The sequence below is a fragment of the Centrocercus urophasianus genome, unplaced genomic scaffold (assembly GCF_019232065.1).
Source record: "Centrocercus urophasianus isolate 14NV4802_14NV808 unplaced genomic scaffold, USGS_Curo_1.0 seq_17, whole genome shotgun sequence".
NCBI lineage: Eukaryota > Metazoa > Chordata > Aves > Galliformes > Phasianidae > Centrocercus > Centrocercus urophasianus.
Genome location: NW_024884722.1, coordinates 7,839,006 through 7,863,379, shown reverse-complemented (window position 1 = coordinate 7,863,379; position 24,374 = coordinate 7,839,006). Strand labels below are relative to the sequence as shown.

The 24,374-nt window shown below is 41.6% G+C and overlaps 1 protein-coding gene and 2 long non-coding RNA genes across 22 annotated transcripts in view; 1 reads left to right on the top strand and 2 right to left on the bottom strand.

The window, feature by feature from the left end:
- The window catches only part of LOC122160332, a 32,182-nt gene extending 20,652 nt beyond the window's left edge, over window positions 1-11,530 (bottom strand). For 4 of the 8 annotated variants that reach the window (XR_006168781.1, XR_006168779.1, XR_006168780.1 and 1 more), the window contains exons 1-6: window positions 9,719-11,530; window positions 7,070-7,268; window positions 5,043-5,106; window positions 2,789-3,867; window positions 1,897-2,019; window positions 758-986 (exon numbers count right to left, since the gene is read on the bottom strand). This is a non-coding gene — a long non-coding RNA (uncharacterized LOC122160332). Of the gene's footprint in view, window positions 1-2; window positions 523-757; window positions 987-1,896; window positions 2,020-2,788; window positions 3,868-5,042; window positions 5,107-7,069; window positions 7,269-7,974; window positions 8,076-9,718 lie in introns of those variants that run through there. The other 4 variants (XR_006168784.1, XR_006168783.1, XR_006168785.1 and 1 more) reach the window with 4 other exon arrangements.
- On the top strand, window positions 701-16,939 carry PLEKHS1 (pleckstrin homology domain containing S1). Of its 12 annotated transcripts, none has more exons than XM_042818764.1 (18): window positions 702-808; window positions 993-1,068; window positions 1,153-1,224; window positions 1,937-2,094; window positions 2,331-2,459; window positions 3,605-3,696; window positions 3,802-3,908; window positions 4,396-4,530; window positions 5,483-5,555; window positions 6,058-6,165; window positions 6,753-6,848; window positions 10,251-10,358; window positions 11,328-11,443; window positions 12,943-13,128; window positions 13,243-13,344; window positions 13,807-13,942; window positions 14,683-14,771; window positions 16,394-16,939. In XM_042818764.1, the coding sequence occupies exons 5-17, from the start codon at window positions 2,429-2,431 to the stop codon at window positions 14,749-14,751; spliced, it is 1,359 nt and encodes a 452-aa protein (XP_042674698.1). In that variant the 5' UTR covers window positions 702-808; window positions 993-1,068; window positions 1,153-1,224; window positions 1,937-2,094; window positions 2,331-2,428; the 3' UTR covers window positions 14,752-14,771; window positions 16,394-16,939. The 12 variants fall into 12 exon arrangements, with proteins under 12 accessions (XP_042674693.1, XP_042674698.1, XP_042674696.1 ...); XM_042818763.1 differs by having other exon boundaries at window positions 708-808; window positions 886-1,068; XM_042818759.1 differs by lacking the exon at window positions 1,153-1,224 and having other exon boundaries at window positions 701-808; window positions 886-1,068.
- On the bottom strand, window positions 13,489-21,729 carry LOC122160333. Of its 2 annotated transcripts, XR_006168786.1 has the most exons (6): window positions 21,549-21,729; window positions 20,018-20,118; window positions 19,461-19,625; window positions 18,423-18,505; window positions 17,293-17,455; window positions 13,489-15,213 (listed from the first exon to the last, which is right to left on the bottom strand). It is a non-coding gene; the product is annotated as an uncharacterized LOC122160333 (long non-coding RNA). The 2 variants fall into 2 exon arrangements; XR_006168787.1 differs by lacking the exon at window positions 17,293-17,455.
- Window positions 21,730-24,374: the final 2,645 nt, after the last annotated feature.

The window sequence follows — 24,374 nt, the reverse complement described above, 5'->3', positions numbered from 1 at the left end:
AAAAAAACATGATAACATAGTGTAATAATAATATGATAGAACAAAGGAGCACAGCAATTCTATATGCTGATTTACAAAGAAGGGAAAAAATAAAGGCAGAATCTTAAGCAACCTCCAGGCTTGTCCAGTATATGAAGTATACAAAGATCAGGCATAAAATACATGAAGATGCTGCCAGAGAGGAAAGCAACTTGGAAAGATAACTTTGAGAGAAAAACATAATTCCCTTGTGCAGGGGCCCATGTCTCTGCTAGATGGAGCATTACTTTAGATCATGTCCGAGAAGCATTAATATTATTTAGCCTGCAGGAACACATTCCCAGTAAGGAAGCCTGACCCTGTGACTTGAGCAATGCCATTTTAGTTTATTTTCCACTCAAACTTAACAATCTTTTTCGTCTAAAAGCATTTCTGATATTAGCAGGAATAGCTGAACAGCTGAAAATCATTATCATTAATGATATGCTGGATGTCTCTGGAGAGAATGCAGAAAGTCACCCATAACCAGGACAGACATTGACCCTGCAATAAAAGTACAGTTAGGACATAGGTAGGGTAAGAAAGCCCATTCCACTTCATGTTTTTTTTTTTTTATTTAGTAATCTAAGCTTGGTAACACTTTATGGCACTGCATGATCTTTTTATGGTTCTTAATGTTACTTTCTCTCCCAGTCACGAGTGAGTACAATCTCCCAGGCACAGCTCCAGGGAAAAGAAAGGGGCTATTTAGAAGCCAGTTTAAAAAAATAAAAGGTACCTCCTCCAGGCTTTTTTCCTCCTGGGAGACATTCATGGCTGCCACAAACAGGTATTTTTTTAATTGTTTGTAAGTGAATATTAATCTGGGTTTCCCCTTTTGGAACAGTCTTTAATTTGCTTCTCCAGGCAGAAACTGGAATTTCCTTGTGGGTCATATTTCAGGGTGTTTGTGTTCATACACCAGCTATAAGTCAGCAGTCAGTTCAGGGAGGACACTTCGTCTTTTGCTGCAGAAAACAATACAGGAAATCTGGAAATGTTTGATGGTGCATTTCTCTAAGACCTTCTACGCTAGAAAGACATTCACCTGTAAGTATGAACACACTTTGTTTTCCTTATCTTGGCATTATATTTTTGAAGATTTATAATAGTGCACTTCTTACTCGTTTGCAGCACTTTGCATTCTGACTGAAGTACCTTGTTGCTTTTCCAAAAGGTTGAAATCACCAAATCTCTGAATGTCAGGTATACAAAAATCTGATGGGGTATAATCACAGAATTGGCACTGTTTGTTCTGAATTAAACATAATGTGCTTAATAAGTTGCTTCCATTGAAGTGAAAAAATGATTAAACACAACTTCTTTTCCAAAATGCAGTGAGGCAGCAGTGATAAAAGCTTGCTGTAATCTCATCTTTCCACCTGGAAATGTTGACTTTTATTGAGACCTAGATGAGACTTTTATCCTGTTACAAGCTGTTAGAAGGCTGCTTTGAGAGGTGTATCACTTGCAGTCAGAGTGACTTTGTCAGTCACACTGGCAGGAATATTACTGTGGCTTTCACTGCAACCCCAGATGTGTCCCTCTATTACTGACATTAAACATCTGACTTTTTGTGCAGCTTTTTTCAGTTTTGGAAATAATTTTTATCTTTTTTTTTGTTTGCTTTTGTAAGCAATAGATGAAAAACCTAGGCATTAAATTTTGTAACAGTCTGTCTCAACTGTTGTACAACCAACCGAAGAGTTGTACAAAGAGCTCCCCAAAAGAAGCAAAACTGTACTAATGTCCCTAAAAACAGCGTAAGCAGAAATGCTCCACAGAGTTCTACAGCAACGGTTGTTCCCTTTTACAGCAGGGTATTGCCTGAAAGCCCACAGTCTGAATCATGTCAAAGTAACTAAAGCCACTTTTTACCTTCTGAAAGATGCGCACCGCTGTGTTCTTGCACTTTCAGGGCACACAGAGCTTATCTTGCTGCCAAGGCAGTATCAGGAACAGGTGCGATGCAATGTTCCTAGGGTACAGCTGGGGAGGCTACTGCAATGAAAGGGGCAAATGCAGTTCTGTTGGCAGGTCTCTTCACATCCTGAGCAAATCATCCCTCTGAATCATGTAAGTTAATCAATGTTGTAGTGCATCGTTTTATATTTATGATTTAAGAATAAAACACAACACTATAGCATAGAACATATAATCTTATATGATTTTATTATCGATAGTAATATATTTAAGTGAGTAACAACTATAGTCGTATCTGTAGTTTCTTAGGGAATTTTTCTGTTTAATTTCCTATAGTTTAACCATCACTATGAAAACAAACATTTCTGAGATATTTGTTATTTTCTCAGGCAACCATGCGCACAGTGAAATGTTGCTCAGCAAGAAAGAGTGAAAGGAATTAGCTTGAAGGTTTTTACTTCCCTGTCTCAGTAAAAAACTAATCAGGATGGCTTCAAGAACTGCAAAAAACTCTGAAGGTACAAAATTTCATTTACTAAGATTTGTTAGCGGTAAGATTGAATCAGGTTGCAAAACATTCTTTTCAATATTTGATACTATTCTCTCTTGCCTCCAGCTGCCAAGTATTTTGTTTTAAATAGTGAAAACAGTGTATTGTGTAATTCTACTCCTCCACTCCCTCTCTTAAAGAATCTGTCCTAAATGCAGCATTTTCTGTTACAACGGAATCTTTCTTGTACCTGAAACAGATTGGACTGACATTTCTAAAAACATCAAAATCCTTAAAAATTGACTGGGAACTGGAAGATGTGTCAGTAACTCTATGACACTGACAATGAATTCTTACCTCCCCTGAAGTCAGTAGTAAATGGGATCTCAGAACCAAGTGTTTCTCTCCACAGAGTTGGATGTTGATGTATTACAGTCTTTCCCAGAACTTGCACTAGACTGTTGGAGGTTGACTGCCCTTTCTTCAGTCACTGGATTCTTTAAAAGCATTAACATCTCCTATTGGGCTTATGGCTTAAAAAATGGAATGAGATTGGTACTCCTTTCACTGGGTGTTAGTAAACTGAGCTGTTGATCAGAAATCCACCAGTGGTGAGAAAACCTGATTGTATGTAGGGTTGCGAACAAATATATTCACGTATTTTTAACCCTAAGCTTTTAGCTTATATTTACCCTGTAAGACTTCTCCCAGTTGCTGCATCGTGATCTGCAGTGTAAGATCATCTATCATTTGAGGTGTTTGCCTGTCCGTATTGAATTCGTACAGATTTCATTAGGGTGCCATTTACTGCCTTTCAGTTCACTAATGAGGAAGCTAAGAAAGACCAGACCCCAGAAGTTAAATAAGAACTTTAAATAAGACAGAGCTTCATGATATCTTCTGAGCCACCTCTCTCAACACAGTACATTACCTCTATCATTTGCTGACAGCTTTGGCCAGTTGTCAGCAGTAACAATGACATCAAGGAAGCAGGGACTGGTCCTGTATTTTATAGCTTTGATTTGTGTTTCTCTTCTCTAATTGAATGTGCTTTATGGTCATTTAAGCTCAGAAACCAAGTGCTTAGCAACAATTTTCATTTCAAGGAGCTTCTTTTAAGAGATTAATCGGCAACAAATAGAGTAATGGTGCCATTCATTTCTCTTTGATTAGTAGAAGCTCAAAACCCATTTTGCCCTGAAGGTGGACTTTTCAAGCATGGTTTCTTCATCAAGTCACCACCGCATCATCTTATCAACTCCAAGGTACATGAACACAGATCAGTCATATTCCAGCAATCTCCCACCAAACGTCAGATACTTCTGCTATCCTAGGTTTTAACAAGAGACAAATGACTTCCTCTTTGGCAGAATTCGTGGAAAAGGCGCTTTTTCATCCTGTCCAAATCCAACAAGGGCGATTACATCCTGAAGTACCTAAAAGGAATGTCCATGAAAGGCTCCATAGCTGTTGATCAGTATGTAACTGAAATATATCATTTTTTAATTTAAATATTCTATTACCCATCTTAAATGACGACTAATTGTACAGGCACTTGTTCCTGATTGAGGTTCTTGACCAAATCCTACTGAAGACAATGAAAGAGTCCTTTGGGATCTTGTAGGCCTAAAGTACAACTTACAGTGTATGATTTACAGAGTTAAAATCCTAAATATTTTGATGAAATTTTATACATTCATTTGAGCAATTGTGGTGACGCACCTACAAAGCAGACAGGTTGGTTCCATGATCCCAAAGGCTGTATTCCTACAGTAGATGATATTTTCTGTGAAGATAATGCTTTGCACGCTTACACAAAAATAAGGATGGACTATGCCAGTTGTAACTGTGCAGACACACAAACTTAATCACCTTACAGATGGCAGGGTACCTCTCACCCTGCAAAGAATAGTATGTTTGCATGCTGTATAATTGAATAATGTTTCATGTGGTTGTCTTAACAGGATCATAAGTGTAGAAATAGGCATAAGTAATTCTGAAACAATGGTGATGGTGAGGAAGATGTTCAGATGCTTTCCAGAAGAGGTGATATCCATCACTACTGAAAACAGATGTTACTACCTCATTGGGAAAAGCAGGTAGGTAGGCTGAGAGATGTGTGAATGCAGTGTGATATTGCAGATAAGCTAATGTAACTCTAAGCTGCTGCCCTAAGGCATGATCCCACTACTTTGCAGCTCTGGCCAGCAGCTCCCACCTCTTCCTGTGTCTGAGCAACCCAGGCCAAAGTGGCTCAGATGAATGATCCGAAGGAAAGTTGCTCTCTTCTATTGCATTTTTCCCATGCCTGGGTTAATTTCCTGCAGTTGCAGACAGCTGAACCAGCTGGGAGAAGGCTGATCTCAAAAGGAGTAGCTGGGGGCATACCTACAAGCTGCTCTGCTCACTGCAATCCAGCCTGCAGCAGGGCACTAATTGCTACAGCCTAGGTGGTCGGCTCAGTGAGGCAGGACATTTGGCACAGTGCTTCTCCACTGCAGCTTCCCACTTTTCGCTTTCCCAGCTACAGGCATAGTGGGGTTTTTCTGCCCTAGGGCAGAAGAGCACCTGATGTGTGAATTGCTGATAAGCACAGAAGCAAAACACATACCTGTGTGCCACTTGAGCGTTCCACTCCACACCTTCGCCCAGGGCACTGCTCTCAAAGCCAGGCTCTATAGGAAGTGATGTAGAATTAATCCAATGAAACCCACTTGAAGCACTGAACAGAACACATACTTTCAAGAGTTTCTCACCCTGCTTGCATTCCCGAGCCCTATTTTCAAGAGTCAGCAGAGCAGCACTATGCATAGAGAATGAAGCAGAAAGCACTATTGCACCTCCCCTACAAAGCCTTGCCATACCTGGGCTGGGTCTACACATCTCTGAGGCAAGGTTTTTTCATCCATCCCCTGAAGGGATGGTGCAGATTTTCCCTGTTGGTTTCTAGAGGTGTTATTTTAGGCTCATGAGAGGAAGTAGGTGAGCAAATGGGTTTTCCCTGTGTTTTACCTAGGAATAGGTGTTAACTTCTATTGTTCTAACCCACAGGCTGGAAATAGAGGACTGGGTCACAGCCATATCTTCCATCAGGGAGGCCAAAAAAGGTGGATGCTGCCCTCAGGTGACATGTTACTATACTTGATTTTAGAAGGAAAGAATCTTTTTTTTTTTTTTGACCAAATTCTACTGATTTTGTAATCTTGTTAGAAAGCCATGCAAAAGCAAGGAATTTTTGCTTTGGCCTTGTCACCTGTCTCTTGCCTTGGTTAATCAGAAATTATTTTTCCATATAAATCCTGTACTCCAGGCTTACACATTAAGCAGGCATTGCATAGTCTGTTTGCATGGGGATTGTTCTTACACCAAAAGCATCTCTTTGAAGACTAAGACACATGGAAATTAGGAAGTGATTGACACTGTGCTACAATGAATTGTACCTTTGATGTGTCAGGATGAAAATGTGTGTGTAATTCTTACTGTGTGCTTTTTGGATCTATTTACATGCTGTTTTACAAAGTGATACACATCTAGTCTGTCAGTGCTGCGAAACAGCTGGAGACCCTGCCAGCTCAAGCTGCAGCCCTTCAGGTGTCTGTCTAACCTTGCTGTTATCATTTCTCTAGAACCAAGATCTTGCAAATTCAGAAGTCAAAAGCCGGTCCTTCTCTATGCCACTGTTCTCGAATTCTATAGATATGACCGGTTCCCCGAGAAGGCAAAGCTACCTGAAGGTAAATGGATTACCCATCTCTAAAAACGAGTTTGCTGCAAGGGGTGGCTGTGAAATTTGATGTAGTTGGTAGTTTTGATCAAAAGTTCTTCGGAGCTCATGCAGTGAGTGCCCACGTGGTCTGCATTGCTCTGTAGTGGGGTTCCCAAGCAGGAACAGGATGTTAACATCATAAGAGAGCCCTCACAAATGTGTAACATGCCAAACAGCACTGGCATGTTGGTTTATAAGTCTGTCTGTAAGTAAAGACAGATAAAGAAGGATCAGGAGCTGCTAGCCACACCCTTGCTGCTCTGTGCTTGTGCTGTTCTTTGTTTCTCTGAGCTCTAAACTCTAGTGGGGAAGTTCAACCCACTGCTGCCCACTGCAGCCCACACTTCTTGCTGTCTGTGCCTTTCAGATATTCCCTCTCAGTATTTAAATAGAAAGTCTTAGTCCTTTGGTGGCAGAATGAATAGCTGCCAAAGAGGTGTTGGTTTCTGTACTCACAAAGTCGTGCTCAAATAGCCTTGATGGAGGAAGCTGAATGCATGTGAAGCATCTCCAGTGTATCTTTAGGAGTCAACTTTTTTTTTCTTCTCTATACAGGATGATGGTGCCTCAGAAGATAAGAACAGGCCAAATTCAGATCCTGGCCCTCATCAGGCTCAGAGCAACTCACCACAAGGAGTTCTACCAAGACTGGTGAGCACAACAAATAAAGCTGCTCTTGACTTGCTTAGCCTGGAGAAGTGACTACTGGCTCTCATGTCACCTGACTATCTATAGCCACAGATTATTCACCTATTTCCCAGCACACTGACCTGCTTTTTATTATACAGACTTCTTAAACGTAGCTAGTCAGTTGCCTCATTTAGCACTGAAAATAACCTTCTGAGAACGTACTTTAAATACCCTTTATTTACCTTTTCTTGGGGGCAGTTCCTCAGAGTTTCCAAGCAGAGATTGCACCTTGAGGCAGCTCTCCCGAGGTTGATAAAAGACTACTCTGAAGCCGCAGTGCTTGAGGATTTGTCCCTGCTGTCATATTTTGCAGCTGTGCCACACTCTTCTGGGCTTCCTTCTGCAGCCTCTGCAAGCAGCAGTTGAATCAGAGTAATCGAGCTACAAAACAAAATCAGACTGAAGTACACCTTAAAGCTGACATTGTATCATTATAAATATGGCTTCCAGTAATTTAGCTTCCATATCTGACAGGAATTATTTAAAAAGATAGAATGATGAGTGCTACTATGGATTATTAACAAAGCATTCTGACCTCTGTTCCCTGAACAAAAAGATCTGCAGCAGTTTCAGATACTTGTCAGCCACCCTCTACCCTGGGTTACTGCCTTTCCAGCAGCTGACAGAACTGACAGCACAAGCACACCAGTTTGCAGTTAGGCAGTTGAATATAAATCTATCTTTATTGGCAGTTCATGCATTGGACTATGATCTGGAGGAGCTGAGGTACAGGGAAAGAATCTATTCTGCTCTCACAGCTAACAGGACAGCGAATCACATGCTGCAATCACCATTTATTTGTACAGGCTGGCAGCAAGTATGATATAATACACTTTGATTCAGTGGACTGAAGTGAAAATAGCTGAAATTACATTGCAATGCCAAGAGTTGTTATAATAGTTCAGCTGAGGCACTGTAATTTGTGAAAGTGCAATCACTCAGCTTTGAGTCTGAGCTCTGAAATGAATTGTGTTAGCCCTTAGTTTGACTTGAGCTACCACTGCTCTTGGATGCACACCAAGGCTCTCTTTCTGCTTCTTTCCTATACGTGTCATTTCTGTCTTATTCATTAATCCTTTATACTCACAGTGACTCTGAGAGCACTATTGTATGTAGCTGGCCAGAGCAGGACAGGCTGACAAGGAGCATTCAAAGATAAGGAATTTGGATTGTCTTGTTCTCTTTAGCCTGAAGCAGAGGGAGTATCAGGAAGCTTATATTATTTCAGCATGTGTCATAGTAAATAACCTTGCCATACAGCTAACAAGGAGCAAAAATGTTTCTGCATTTGATAAAAATATTACACTTGACTCATAAGTTTAACATCCGCTAACATCTCCGGATCTGTTCTCTGCTCAGTGATGTACAGACAGCTGACTTCCAGATTAAGCCTTTGTATTTACTTCCTGTTGGAAGTATGACTCTTCATTTCTAGTGTATGATTAGTGTTGCTTTTTATTGGCAGTTCTGTCACCCAGGCCCTGATCTTGAAAACTGGTCAGAAGCCATTGTTCATGCAAACAGGCTTCTCCATGTCAGCTAAGTTTGGTCACACAGGCAGGGACCCAGCTACCCGGGAATGCTTTGAGAACCTGGTTCCTTTTCAACCCATGTTTTTGAGCTGCCAAACTACATCTGACTCAGCAACTGAGTTCTAGCTATTTGCACGTATCCAAATATCCAAAATATCCAATATCACCATTTAATATCCAAAATGCATCAAAATAAGGAATCCTAATTTGCATCACACTGTATGACAGGTCCTCAGACAAACTGGTCAAGAGCCTGGCACCAATACATGATGAACATGATTTTTTGAAAGAGAAATTCAGGGCAGCGTGTAACTTTTAGCCTTTTCCCCAAGGAGCCCAAAACTAGCAATTACCCAGATGATTTCCAGGTATCATTCACATTTTTGCTGCAGCCAATTTCCCTCATAGCCCACTTTCTCTCTAATGCCAGTACACACTGTGGTTCAACACAGACTTACTGAACTCATTTAGCTGTACAGTTGAGAATAATTTCAGATTGAAGTTAGCTAAACTTCTCTGGTTGTAAAACATTCAGAGGAACACAGATGTCATCAAATTTCTTTAGGAAAATGCAGTGATGCTGCTATTTAACCTTTTCCACTGCTCTCGTGGTCTGTGATGATGATTTGGAGAGACAGTACACGCATTTGCCAAAAGTGGCCACTGTCAGCAATCAAAAGCTCAGTTTGGGAAGCTGATGAGTGCTGTCTACTCTGAGATTTCATAGGAGTTGGAGGATCTCAAGTCTTAATGTCACCTCCTCCTTCCCCTTTTCCCCAAGCATTAACATGCTCAATTGACCCAAAGCCCCCAAAGCATGACTAGGAAACTTGTTCATGACTTTAGATCATGACCACAGAAGAGCTAGTCTTCATTCCCAAAGGAGTTTGGTTATGCACTTCTTGAAGGACCATTCGTTGGTTTGTTCTGACTGCTGCAGCGTGGGCTGCTTTTTATGTCATTTACACCAACGAAGAACAAAAATACATTCATCAACTTTAATTCTATTCAATGTCAGTTTCTTCTCTTTACATCTAAGAGAGTAATTAGTTTAATTTACTTTACCTTGAAAACAGTAGTATATGCTTGGCATATTTAGCAATTATTAAAATGATTACCATGGAAACCAAGGATGTAAGTAGAAAGATGAAAAATGGTTGTATCACAAACATGGCATGGAGAATTGCATTGGGAGGCAGCAAAATACTAAGTACTATACTCTTCATTACAAGGAAACATAAAAATGAGTAATTTGTATTTAGAAAGGTTTGTGGAAAGATTAATTTCTCCTTGACTCACCAAATAGCCGCAGACTTAATAATTGAGGTATTAACGAACATCGTTCAGGACACAAAGGATTCAGTATCAGATCTTCAGCCCCTGGACTATGAGAAAGAATAAGAAACCTCTAGAAATGAGAGTTAATAAACTTTTCATTAGTCAAGTGAAGTCCCAAATGCATTCTTTACTTGATAATATTTAAAAACTGCCTAAAAGCGACAAATATCTCCCAATCCTCTTCCAGATTTCCCATAGATTTTTTCCTCGTGTAAAAACTTTAAGACAAATACGAGTTTTGCCCACAAGCACATAAAAGCATGCAGAATCATACATATAGTATTCAGCCTACTTGATTTTTAAACAAAATAACAGTTTTGAACATGAAGTCAATTGCAACTGCCTAGTTACCACAAATCCATCCAGGAGAAATACTGACACTAGTGCCAATTTGTGCATGTGTTTCCTGTAGACATTCACTAGGAAATGGCAAAATCCATGTTAAACAATCCATATAAGTGAACCTGTTCAAATAAAAACATTTTTTTCGCAGGATAAAACTCTGGGAAAGACTGAGGAAAATCTGTCATCAGATTCAAACGAAGATCTCGAAAAGGAAGAAGAACCATATTACCAAACTCCCAGCAGTCTTTTAGCAAAGGTAGTTTATTAGTTGTGAGTCCTGTTTTGTTAACAGCTCCAAGGAGACAGACACACATAAAGACCCAAAGAGGAAATGGTATGAGGAACCAATTCATACCTTGCCACAGAAGTACGTAGATAAAGCAACAGGTAATAAAGCTTCAATGTGTACAAGAAAAATGCTGAATCCAAAGGGTCTTTCTGCTAAAAAGTGGCATTTTCACAAAACATACTGCTGATTTTGTTGAAATTCCTCAAACTGACAGCTGTAAATGACTTTTGTCAATTGCATCGACATTCGTTTTACCAACAATGAAAACTGCACTAACTGCACATCATCTTCAGTGTTACTTCAAATCATTAGCATCAGTGAGTGGCATAAAGCCAAGCAGTAATTTTTAAATGCCAGGAAACATTTTGATGTGTGCATTTCAGTGTGAAAGAAGGGAGCAGGAAGAATCATACTGGTAATCTTAAATAAATACTGGCACTGAATTTGGGAGGTTCATTTCTCACGGTTTCCCATGCAGTCAGTGGTCATGAGAAGCTCGTTAGGCCAGGCAGGCTTCTGCAGATGTCACTGCCTCTCTCCAAAGCCTGTACAGATAACTGAAGGGCATGAACAACTTAATTTTATCATATGATCTAAGTGCTTTAAATGAAATAAATTATACATATATAATCTTATTGAAAGACTTTCCTAAATTAATATTACCAAACTTTAAGTGGTCATATATGAAAATATAGCTGGTTATGTTCCAACTTAAAAGATAGTATCTATTATACCAGACAGGATGAATTTCTAAGTTTCAACCACATTTCTAGCTTGCAGTTTCTGGGAAGTGAATTACTTGAGGTAAACCAAGCTGTACTAACTAATGGTCTTAAACAGCACAAACACTGAATGAAACAAGGTAATTGAGATTCTTTTTTTCTGTAGACAGAGCAAGAATATTTATTTCTTAACATTGTTATGTGTTTCTAACAGTGCAATAGTGAAATATCGGAGATTGACCCTACAGCTGAGCCTGATATCCCTGTACAAGAGAAGCCGTGTCAAAGGCAGCCAGAGAAGGAGAATGCTTATGAGTCAATGGAGTCACTGTAAGTAACACAAAAACAGAATCATAGAATCACCAAAGTTGTAAAGACCTCCAGGATCATCAAGTCCAACTGTCCTTCTACCACCAATATTTCCCTACTAAACCACGTCCCTCAGTACAATACCTATAACCTTTCCTGAACACCTCCAGGGATGGTGACTCTACCACCTCCCCAAGCAGCCTATTCCAGTGCCTGACCATTCTTTTGGAAAATCAAGTGTTTCGACCCTTCATTGAACATCTCCATTTAAGCTTTGCATGTTACAAGTGGCCTAGCTAGAGCTGTTGTTCATAGTATTTATAGCACAGTACCTAAAGGCTGCATCTTGTTTGAATGAGTTTTTCCTTCAGTCTTGGTCCAGAAAGTTCAAGGCTTGTGGAAATACCAGAGTGAAGTTCAAACTCATCACAGTGAAATTTAAGCTCACATTTCAACTCACGCATTTAGACAGGCTCTGACAAGAGGCACAGCAAGTTCTGTTGACTGATACTTAATCTAGGCCTTAAGGACATAACAGCACAACACGGCGCCTAGATACCTCAGCCAAGTCCCAGCAACAATTCAGATAGGCTCCCTGCAAAGAAAACTGTATTAGCTAGTTAAAAAAGGCAGGCCTAAGACTTGTGGCATTAGCTCCTAGTTTTTCCAGTAAGATGCAATGTTAGCCCTAGGAGGTCACCTCTCAATTCCTTCCTACCATTTCCCCAAAGTATAGGTCTGATGCTGTGTACTTTGAGGGTGTAGTAGTTGGTATGTCAGAAACAAAGACCTGAACATTGCTGTTGTGGTGTCACCAGGAAACTTTACAACCAGTATGATACAGCATGCTATAAAAAGAAGTGCCTACGTCATAACTGCATGACAGTGGTGAGCCAAAAGGCTCGTCCATAGCTGCTGGCTATGTCCTGCCACCTACAGACAGCAAGGTGTTATTTCACACAGTGGGAGGCAGTCGGAAACGCAGGCCCAGAAGACAGATTATTATTACAATAAATTTGTTCACCTGCGTTTTTAAGAGTCTTTTTGGAGTAGTTCACTATACAAAGATCACAAGTCTATGACATTGGACTCAAAATGCTACTAACCCATACCTTATTCAAGGTGAATAAGAGAGGTGACTACAGGCATTACAAGCCTTATCAAATAACCCAAGTATTCAAGCCTATCTGAGTCATTGTATCCCTCAGAGAACAGCGTTACATCCCCACAAAAGATGGTAAAGCCAAGGGCAACAATCTGTACTCATTTCTTTCTAAAAGTATGTTGTTAGCTGGAATGTTTTGGGGCTATAAAAATAGTCTTTAAATACTGAAAAGGTTTATTTTAGGATTTACGGCCCATTTTTAGAAGGACAGTTTATTTTACCTAGCCGTAATTTTGCCCACTGGATATTCTACAAGAACTTGTTATTCTTTTCTTCACTGACAGCTATTTGATCCAGCAGGAGTGTCTGGAATGGTTAAACCAGTTCGTATTTTTTATCACCATTCCTTTTTCAGTAGGCTAACATGTAGACATGACAGGCTCCATTCTCCTCCCAGAAGCCTGGAAAACAGTGCAAGTCCAAGCAGCTTGGAGGCAGACACAGATGTAAATCTCCCACAAAGCACCACACAACAGTCTTTCCTCAAAAGAAGGCAAAACTCATCACCACTTTCAGTGGTTCAGTTGTCTATACTGCTCAGGTAAGCGACTTCCCCTTTTCTTGTTGCTAAGAAGACAGAAGAAGACTAAGAAGTCTTTGGGTTCCACTTAAAGGTGGTAAAAGGGTACCTGATCTCAAATGTTTTCTCTCACAGTCAAGTTACAGATAAGACACAACTGCAAGAATTGGATATTTTGGTCCCCCTGGCAGATATTAACAGTTACCTAAAACTTACTGAAGCAGCAGGACAAATATGGTAAGTCCTGGATCTTGTGCAGTGGTGACTGCCAAGTGTGAATGAGTGACAGTGTAGGGGTAGAAGCACACACATCCATATGCAGAGTTTTGCAGCATAAAGGTCCAGTCAGGAGAGCAACAGATCTCTGATCCTTGCAATTGTACCATAAATAAAACATAACAGCAAGTTTTAATTTCAGTCTCTAGAAATGCCTTGGAAAATTTTTTTTGGCCAAGTATGCAGCACATACACAGACCTGCACCAAGTCTGGCCCCATTTTCAGGCTGGAATCCCCAGCTCTCTCTGGTGATGCTGCTAGCATCGGTCTCACTACCAAGATCAAGAAGATGTAAAGTCATGCAGTCCATGTGTCATTTCCAGAGGGCGGAGCCATAAATGCAACCCTGTTTTCTGTTAATAGTAACTGGTAATTATAAATCCCTTATGACTCATTTGTTGTCTGTCCTCCATATATGTTAGTGTCTCACAGTGGACTGGTCCTTGCCGACTGGGATGCTTATTTAACCATGGAGACTGCATAGTGGCTGTGAATGGTCTGCACCCACAGAACATGGAGGAGGCTTCCTTGTTCATCAGCAGGTCCACACAAAAGGAGGTACACTTGGCTAACTTCAAAGTGACAGTTAAATGAATTGCACCAAATGAGAAAACAAGATGCTTCTTGCCTCTCAAACGGCTTTATTCAAACCAGTTCATCCTGTTTTGACTGTGATATGAATAAACTGTACCAAACAGTCCCTCAGTATCACTCAGGGTAGCACTTCTTAGTCCTGTGCTACCTGGGGGAATGGCAAGATCTGCATCACTGTGTTTGAGGTCTTGATCTGAAACAGTCTGCATAACCCAAAATTTTAATTAAAGTTACCTGGTATTTTTTGGCTAAGGCTTGTGAATTGAAAACTGTGGCAAACGAATCACCTAGATTCCCACCTCCAGTTTCTTATCAAGCACTATACAAACTCACTGTCTGGTGCTTAACCACTTTTTTTTGTTGTTGTTTGTAAGATTTCTAAGTGATACCTTAACACTGCAGTAATCTGTTACATGTAGATATCTGTGTTTCTCTGAGATTTCAGATTTTCAGTATTTCAATACTGAAGTTCTTTGAACCATACAGGAGTATCTTCATATTTAGTTTTGCTGAGAAACTTGAGGTCTACAGATGTTGTTGCCACCTAAAGAAAAGTAAGCCAGTTTCAACAAGAAAAAAAAAAACTATTAATCTCTCTAACCAGAATATTTTTTACTTAGTTATAACACAAGTCAGATGGCAGCACAAATATTTATCATTAGTAACAATCTATAAAGCAGCATCTCCTACCTTTTCTTTTTAAGGTGAAACTTACTGTATGTAGGATTCCACATTCAGATACCTTCCATGCTAAAGGCTGTTCATGTTCCTGAAAAAAGACGTCAGTGATGAAGTAAGTGCCAAAGTTCAAGGGAAAGGATCAGGAAGAAGAATGGAAAATGTAGCATACAGAGATATTCTGTATGATAGACAGAAAAGATTTCATTTTATGTCTTAGTAGCTTGTTTTGGTGGAACGAATGGTTGTGTTTTTCCTATGTATCTATTTCTGTTACACGAGCAAGGCTGAAGATAAGTCATTTATATAACCTTTGAAATCTATATTCCTTGTAATGCAGTAGGAAGTACAGTTTCATGTCTCTGCTTGCCTCTACAGCATTATATTGACTTACCTCTATCTCTTGAATCAGCTAGGAGTGTGGGAACAAAGTGAGTTTGGAACACCTTACTCTCAGCTTCAGAAAAGCAAAGGAGAACTGAGAATTGCGGTCTTGGAAGGCTGGTGGAGAGCTGTGTAGTGATTCAGGGGAGCTCCTCTGGTGTTATATCCCTCACCTTAAAACCACAAAAATGCATAGAGAAACAGAGTATATTCTATATGGATATGTGCACATTGGCATATATACGTGTATGGGTGTATTTACATACATAAATATATACAGTTGATACACATGGCAACGAACCACATAACCATTTTTGAGTACAGATCATTCTGTTTTGCCAGATAAACCTACATAGCAATTGGGTTTAGCAGGCCTAGTTTTGCTGTTACTGACATACTGGTGTAAGCTTTCATCAAGGTGAATTTGGCCGAATAGACATTTGTCTGGCTTCCAGCTAAGTTAGTCCAAATCAAGAAACTTACTAAAATCAGAGTTGCTGCCCCTTAACTCCAGTAGCAAATTTGACAAAGGTGATTTCTATACTGGCATTAAAATCCAATCTGAAGTTTCATTTAAAAAAAAAAAAAACTTTATAAAAATACATTTAGCTTGAGATGAAAACAGCATCAGTAACTCGAAAGAAACAAAAATATTTGTATAACCAATTCAGACTCTGTTCCTATTCAAAATATTAATTTTCACAGAGTGTTTCCACAGCCCATCTCTGCTTTTGGGATGTGTGATATGTCGATTCCTTATGTTGGGAAAGGATCATGTTTTACTATTTGTTTCAGTTTTGTTCAAAGGCATAATTGTGCTGAATTCTGCATAAAGACAGAAGGAAATCTGGAATAACAGAGACTGAGAATGGAAGAAAAATAATTCCTTAGGAGCCCTGCTCCAAAGTTGCTACATTGATTCCTTTGCTCCAGGCTGTTTTCCTGGGCCTAACAACTCCTCTTCTGCCCTAAGGAGTCCCTGCAGGGTGGGGTGGCCAGGGCATTACCACAAAGGGCTGCTTCCAGCTCCATAACCCCGTGCCTCTAGGCCAGAATCCTGAAATCACAGCTCATAGAGGTCACAAGTATCCACTGATGACTCTTACTTAACCTTCCCTGCCAGAGGTTTGCAGAAACTCTTCTTCTGAACGATAGAAAACTTGAAGCCCTCCTGTCTTGTTCCAAGACTTGTATCTCTGTGTGATTAGGATTTTTCTTGCTCTTTTCAATGGGAAAGGGGAATGCTTTATTTTCTACCATGCGTTTTCTTTCAACTTTTTTTTTTTTTTTTTTAACATTTCCCAAAAACATTCACATGACACTGATCAGCAAAACAAATACTTCCTTTTCCAGTCAGGAGCAAACAAAGAGGTGAGACAGCCTTAAAGCAACTTCCTGAAATTCTGTGGGAATCATGTCTAAGAAGAGATAAACAAAGAGGAGCTCCAAACCATATACGGTGGTGAGAAGAAAGAAGCCACCACCCTGGAACTTGCATGTAACATTGCTGCTGAAGCAGACTTTGAATGACACACACAGCACCTCTCAGCCATGGGAGAACGTTACTTTTCAACAAGAATGGGCTATCAGTAGAGATATCAAACACAAAAGGGTTCCAGAATATTTCAGAAAACCTGAAAGTTATTTCTGTACTTTTATAAGCAGTTACTGAAGTGTTACATCAATTGATTATCAATTGATGATCATCAAGTGATGATCATCAATTATGTCAATTTGCACAACACTAAATGCAAATGATGAGTGTTTACACAATGTCTGATTCACAACACTTGCTAGACATGTGATATGAAAGTTAGATCCATACAGTAAATTCTGCTAGGATGTCTGAAGCTGTCTGTGCATGTGTAATTAATAAATACGTCACCACTTTACAACGCATACTGCATTCCCTAACTACCTCACTTTTCCCAATACGGTCCCTCCTCATCCACCAAAGACAATCTATAATTTTCCAGTAACTTCTAGATAGGCCACCAAACAAGTCATGTTAAAAACAAAACAAGCAAACAAACAAATTACCCTTCAAAAACAAGAACAACCTTCTGTAACATTTTTCCACAGTCTGAAAATTTTACCCTTCTCCAAATGATCAAATTCTGCTAATTCGCCTCTAGAAGCAATGGCAAAGAGAAATACCTACATGCACAGCATCACCCAGCACTCATATTTAATTCCAGCAGACCTGAACAGACTGTCTTTAAGTCCATGCCAGCTGATGTGGAACTGCTAACCTTTTCAATCACCTGTAGCATATTATAGGTGCTGTGTTAGCAGACACCTAAAGAAGCAGGTATTGTCATGACTTCTTGCTGCAGTGTGATCTGTGCTGTTAAAAATGGCCTCAGCTTCTGGCCTGTGGAGGGTTCCTGGCACAGATGATTAAACGGTCACGAGCTGAAATTCACAGAATCACAGAATCACAGAATTGTAGGGGTTGGAAGGGACCTCCAGAGATCATCGAGTCCAACCCCCATAAAACATACACATAAACATACATAAACATACAGACTAGCACATCTTTGTAAAGCACAGCCAGAAGGCTGCAAATCCTGAAGACATCTTGTACCACTGGCAACAAAAAGTTACAGGCATGGAAGAAGAGCTGCAATACCTGCAAGTTTGAATTGCTCTGTGCCTTCAAATTAAGCGTGTAAGAGACAAAAACAACAGCCTACATCACAGGCTCCATGATCTATGTTTAGTGATTAACATGCGCCTCACCAGCTGTATTTTATTCCTGTGTATTTAGGCTGTTTCCCTGACTGTTAGTTCATGGCACGTTCCCATGCTGCACTCACTGGCCGCTAATTTCCTCCTGAATTCCCAAATATGAATCATGCTCTTTCTGCATCTCTAGTACCTTCTCCAGTAGAAAAGTGGCAACCGTCCAGGAGAAAAGCGAGTCTTGGAGAGAAATTAACAGGAAGAGAAGTCTCAAAACTGATGCGATTAAGTTTTTTTTTTTTTGTTTTGTTTTTTTGTTTTTTTGTTTTTTAATTTAAAAAGCCTATTATATAAGACAAGACACAAGACACCACAAACCACACAGCCCCAGCATTTCCTCTGGAAGGCAACATGGCTGAGAACCAGGGATGGGGCCTGATATACTGATCAGACAGCACAAGAACAGCAGCAGAATGAGTACAGCCAGGAAGGAGTTAAGGAGTTCTGTGCTACCTGCCTGCATCCATCACAGCCTGATGTACAGACAAGCTCTCTCAGTGCAGTGCCCAGCCACAGCAATGCTGTGATTTTCAGTCCCCTTGACCTGGAGTACCAAGCCAAGGCATGTTTGGTGGGGCTGTGCTTTCAGCAAGTAGAAGCAATAAAGGAGAACTGCAATAGAGAACAGCAGTATTACCTTGTACAGAACAAAGCGAGATTAGTGGTGATATGAACACAGCAGGCACCAGACAGTGTTTTGTTCCCAGTATTCTGGGTGACCTGTGGCAGTAGAATCATAGAACAACTTAGGATCTTACAGATTATCCAGTTCCATCCTGCCTGCTGTGGGCAGACTAGCCACTTCACCATATTAGGCTGCCCAGCACTCCAGCCAAACTGGCACTGAGAACCTCCAAAGACTGAGCATCCATCTCCAGGGACAGAGCGTGTAGCTTCTTACAATGACAGTGGTCTCCAGTATCACATCCAGTGCTGCCAACTGCTCTCACTTCCAGAATATCTCCTGGAGACACCTCCTTGAGACTGGAGACATGCACCATGGGGAGGTGGTGGGGTGCCCACTTGATTCTAATGGAGAAGCCAACCCTAGTGCCCAACAGGAACATGAGAGAGCACAGTCATGGGAGAACAAGAGCTGATGCTCCCACAGAGAGCTCAATGCTGTTGTGTGCAGCTCATGTAGAGTTGCAGCAAGCAAACAGAAATCCTTTAGGTTGGACAACTGGCCAATACTTCATGCCCCATTAAGGGGTATGATAATATTTATAAGGGTATTTTCTCCTTGGTGTTCCTTTGGTCATTAGAAGGAGAGCACAAACTGAATCCTCAGCAGGAAGCCTTAACCACAGGCCCATCGGGAAGCCAATAATGTATTCTGAGTTGTACTGAGAGCTGTTTTGGTTTGCTTTTCAGGGACAGTAACCCCTCCCCAGAACACTCCTTTCCACAGGCAACCCCTTCCCTCCTGCAGGCTGGCCAGCAGGCTGCAAGAAACTTGGAGCATCTCAGGCCATTCCTAGAAATGCCACTGGAATTTCAAATGTTCCCCTTGGTGCCTTATCATTTTCTAATTTATTGCATCATTAAAAGAAAATGAGAGGGCAGCCAATGTTGATGTGAATCTTTCACTCAGCAAAAGCACCTAGAGAGAAATTGTATCTCTGTCTGACAGCAGTGAGGATGCTCAGCAGAAGTTTTCTTGACAGTGTCTCACCCTTCCCACTCTGAAATGACAGCAGGATCAGCTCTTCTTCAGGCACAAAGCCACTGTTATACAGCAGGACTGCATTTACAGTGGCAAGAGCCTGGTCATGTTGCGTTTTTCATCCTGGGCTGTCCAAGTTCAAGTCTATGCCTGAAAGCTGGTTTCCTTTCTAACCTGGCAAGAGAGAATAAAGAAGTTCAGATACAAGCAGGAGTACTAAGACACAGCTAGCAGTGGTGTTAACCTCATGGTTTAAAATGTCATGTCTGTTACTGTATTGTAAACATTGCTTCAAAGCCACAGGTTCCCAGAACAGGGTTTTCTTCCCCAAAGAGCTCAGCATCTCTTCCATCAAAGCAAAACATATGCATCAGTGCAGAGCTTATATCTGCAGGGTTCCCCAGACTCTCCTTGGTTTGATTCATTTCCAGACAAAATGGGGTTGAGAATATCTGCCTCTGTGTGTGCTCCAGCTAACCAAATCTACCTGAAAATCCAAAGCATCCAAGTGAGCACAAAGGATGCTGCTGCCTCTTCCTACTTAAAAAAAAAAAAAAAACACCAACCTTTCTCCACATAGCAGAAGTTCCTCTGAAAAGCAAAATCCCCAAACACTTGCTCCAGAAGAGAAAAACAAGTCAATCTCAGTCTCCATCTCTCGTAATCCCTGAAGAAAATTGAGAAAGGAAAAAAAAAATAAAGCTCGGAAGATTTAGAACATAGGCCTTGTGTGCTGGGTTATGAGCAGCATGCCTTGAAACAAACCCATTTGAAAAAGCCCCTCACACATTTGCATTTCTCAGACATGCCTGTTTCAACCTGGAAACATTGGTCTGGCAAACTGCAAGGATCTGGTACATTTGCCCAGGATTTCTGGGCTCTCCAAGTTCCCAAATCCATGCAGCACTGTGATGCACCCACCCCAGCATGCCTGTGCTGCTAAGGTGGTCTCCGCAGATTTACGTCGTTCCAAGCACTGTTCCAATATCACCAGCAGCAGCCATAAAGGTGGCACAACTTTTTCACCAAAGAGGATCTCCTATTTTCAAGTTATTTCTCCTTAGAAGCCTCAGCTGATCAGTGGCACATTCCACACCAGGACACGTTTTGCCAAAATAACCCCATTTACATGCTAAATGCCCTTGAACTTCCTCCTGCCCTCTGATTTGCCTCTTTTTGCTTTTATTCCATATCCAAAGCCAGTGTCATTCTTCACAGATGTCAGCTTGCTTCCAAGCAAATGTTCTTGTGCTCCTTTTTCTAGGAACAAAGGTGAATGCTGGTAGAGTAACATTTCTGAGAAATCCCCAGCAAAGGAAGGGTAGATGGGGAGAAAGCACAGATAGAGAAAGGTTGTGAAGACTCATGAAGAGTTGCTATAAACAGCAAGATGGTAGGAAAAATAGAATCAAAGACGGTAAAAGTGGAATTCTCTGCTGTAAATACATCTGCTATATTTGATGATTTGAAAATAATCAGCTCACAGTGATTCCCAAGCTTCAGATGGCAGTATCCGTTCTTCAAGCCCAGCTAAAGTACTGGAATAACTCAGAGTAAAACTGCACCCAGTCTCTCTGGTAGCATGATGAAACATTGCTAAATTCAACAGCTCCATGCTCCTGGCACCCAGAGCACTTCCATCCATTTGTACTTGTCCTGCTGATCAGAAGAGCAAGAGGCTACAGGGAGTGCAAGATTTTGGCATTGCAGCAAGACAGGAAGATTATGGAACACAACATACCCCTGCAGAACAGAGCCAGTAAGCAACTATCTTGTCCAGGGGCTACTGAGCAACAAGCTGTTTAGTGCTTCTACAAACTCTTTAGTGCTACTTACACAGCTCCAGTGTGCACAGGGCTGTTCCTGCCCAGCCCACCTCCCCTGCAGGGTGTAGACCTCAGCCAGCCCTGGGCCACCTCAGTGCATCTTTGCTTGTACCCACGGCTAGCAATCAGTGTCTTCTCATGGTGTGCTTCTGCACCTCTGCTTGGTTGTGGTCTTCGGTCTTCTCCTGGCATGGAACCGCTTGGTCCCAGGCCTGTGGCAATGTATTGTAACCTCTAAGAAGGGTAAAGGAAATAACAGATTGAGGGATACCTGGGGGCACGACTTGAGCCTTCATCTCAGTGAGTGGCCATCCTGCCTGGCTGGCTCTTGTGAGCCTTCTCCTGATGCTCCTTCCTAAAACAGCCTGGGCTGCAGCCAAATCTGAGCAGACAGCAGTGCTTTCTGTCCCCAGTGGGCATCAGGCTGCTTGTTAGAATAAACATCCTGGGAGCAAACTAGAAAGAACAAAAGCAGGAAACAAGAGCTGTAACATCTGTCAGCTTCCACTGAGAAGATATTCATCATTCAGTTCCATTGCTATGAAATCCCTGAAATTTCCCTAACTGATTCAGCATCACATTTCATTGGCTGGTGCAGTGTGCAACTCTGTCAAATATTCATCCACTTTGGCAAGCCCCACCACTATTTATTTCCTGCAGATGCACCCAAAGCCCTTCGGCTGCTTTTCCTGCACTCTCTCCTCAGCCACTGAGCATCTCCAGTTGACACCAGTACTCCTCAAGAGATTAAAATGGAGAGAGCATCTGGTGCGTAAGGCCACGGGCTCTCACAGGTGCTGCCAAGGCCCTGCAGCATCAGTTCCTCCATAGCATGGCAGCTCACAGCAGGTTCCTGCACTTACTGTCACAAGGCAGAAACCCAGAAACCCTGACACACTCCTGGAGACCTCTGTGCAGCCTCAGAAGCAGCGATAGCCCTCAGTTCACCTCCCCACAGCCCAAGGCCTTGTTTCCACCCCCAAGACATCGGCCCCAGCCATGCTGTGGGATGCCCTGAGGATCAGCCCTGCTGGTGCTCTCCCTGCTGGGAGGAATTGCCTGTCCCAGGAGGGATCGTGAAGGAGTTGCAGGAAAACTATGAGGGAAAGCAATGGTCTCGCAGGAGGGGGGAGCAGGAGCTCATCACCAGCTCTTCCCGCCAAACTCAGCCCCATCATCACTTTTGTTTACACTTGTGTCCTCATATCACCTTTTCCTCACATGCAATATTTGTGTCTTTTTTCCCCTAAGACAGTGCATTTTCCTCTTCAATCCATGACGATCAATGCAGCACACAGAAGGAAAGGTGAGTAAAGTTACTTTCAAACAGCAATTAAGAAAACTTAAACTGTTTTAAAAATCCTTATGCGAGCACTCACTGGGAACTGGCACAAACAAGACACTATCTGCTCTGAGATAGCACAGCACATGTAAATGTGACCGAGTGGAAAAGCCTCTTCCCTGCCAAAGTATTTGTTGGAGATTCGATAATGAGGTGCCACCACACGACAGCGGGTGAAGGTTCAGATGAACAAGTGGGAACAAGAGACGTGTGGAAGATGCAGGGCTCTGCCTGCTAGGGCTCAGCATGTGGTCCTCCAGGCTTCCAGCAGCCCCACAGAGCAGTTTCACCCTAACAGCACCTAAGGGCTCTGCGTGAGAGAAAGGACAGGCTTGCTGTGGCTGTTTTCATTTATCACAACCGGTCTGAACCTCGCTACCTGACTCAGCACATTCAGCAAGTTGCTTTCCTTCCCTTCCCTCTCCCCTCCCGCTGCCCTGTTCAAACAGCGCTGCTTTTAGCTCATTTATCTGCTATTGGGGAGATACGTAATCAGAGCGCGGATGGGAAATACAAAGCGACTCTTTAGAGTGGTTGGCTTTGAAAACCCGTTCTGGGCACTGATTGTCACGTGTTACTGCTGCCCTTTTTGCTTTGCTTTCTGCCCCAAGTCTGTCAGCAACAGACAAACTGCAAGTGCTCACAAACCCATTCTGCTTTAGTGAAATCTGTAATTTACATTGACATGTGCCACTCATTGGATGCGGTGGTGAACACAGAGCCTGATTCCCCCATCCACCACACAGGGCACCCAGGTGCAGTCTGACTGTAACAAAACACAGACCAAAAATCCTCATTGACTGACTTTAAACAACAGCATCTTCAGTTGGAGCCAACAATTTTAACCAAAGGAAAGGGTTTTTTTTCCTCACGCATTTACAATTCCAATGCTGCTAATAGACTGAAAATATTCACTCTGCCATTAGGAAAAGCAGAGTCACTTCTCAAGTCCTAATTAATTACACCAACTCTGAAATGAGGTTTATTGTATCAGTGCCCCTCAGAGGACTTAACCAGCTGTGATCAGAGAGCCTTCCCTCAGGAACAATCTCAGAAAGGAAAGAGAAAATATCCTGCTATAAATCTTTCCACAAAATACTTAATTAAATGGTTTTCCACATCTGCTTATGTGCCCCTTGTGGCAATCTAAGAAATCTAATCCCATTATTAACCTTCTTCCTTTACAATACGGAGAAGAACAACAACAACAAAAAAAACCACCAACAACAAACCCAAACAACCAAAACCTTTCTTCCAAGTTGAGATTCTGATCTTTTTTCATTCCATATGAAGGAGGCTAAATATATAATAGCATGGACAACTCCTAATAAGAAGATGGATGACAAATCCACCCTGACAAAAATAGGTGAAGGTAGGTAGAGGTGCAAACACAATTGAGAAAGAGGGGATAAGAACACGCAGGTGGCTGACACATGAATAGCTACAGCAAAGCAGGCAACTGAAACCAGACCCCAGCACACACAGACAAAAAAGGAATTCAGTACAAATGCCATTCTTCTTCTGCTTTTGCTCTGTGAGTCTATCAGCATCTGTTCCAAGTCAGGACATTAACTGTATCAGCCCAGCGATGCCGATGCCAGCATCTTCCAGTACACATCATTTTTGTGGTTAGATGCAGAAATTGAAGTTTGCTTTTGAAAGTAAACAAAACCCAACCTTTGCTCTGGGTGGTAGCATAGAAACTGAGACCAGAAAGCAGAGCCTTGTGGGGGGAACAGCTGCCTCACACCTAGC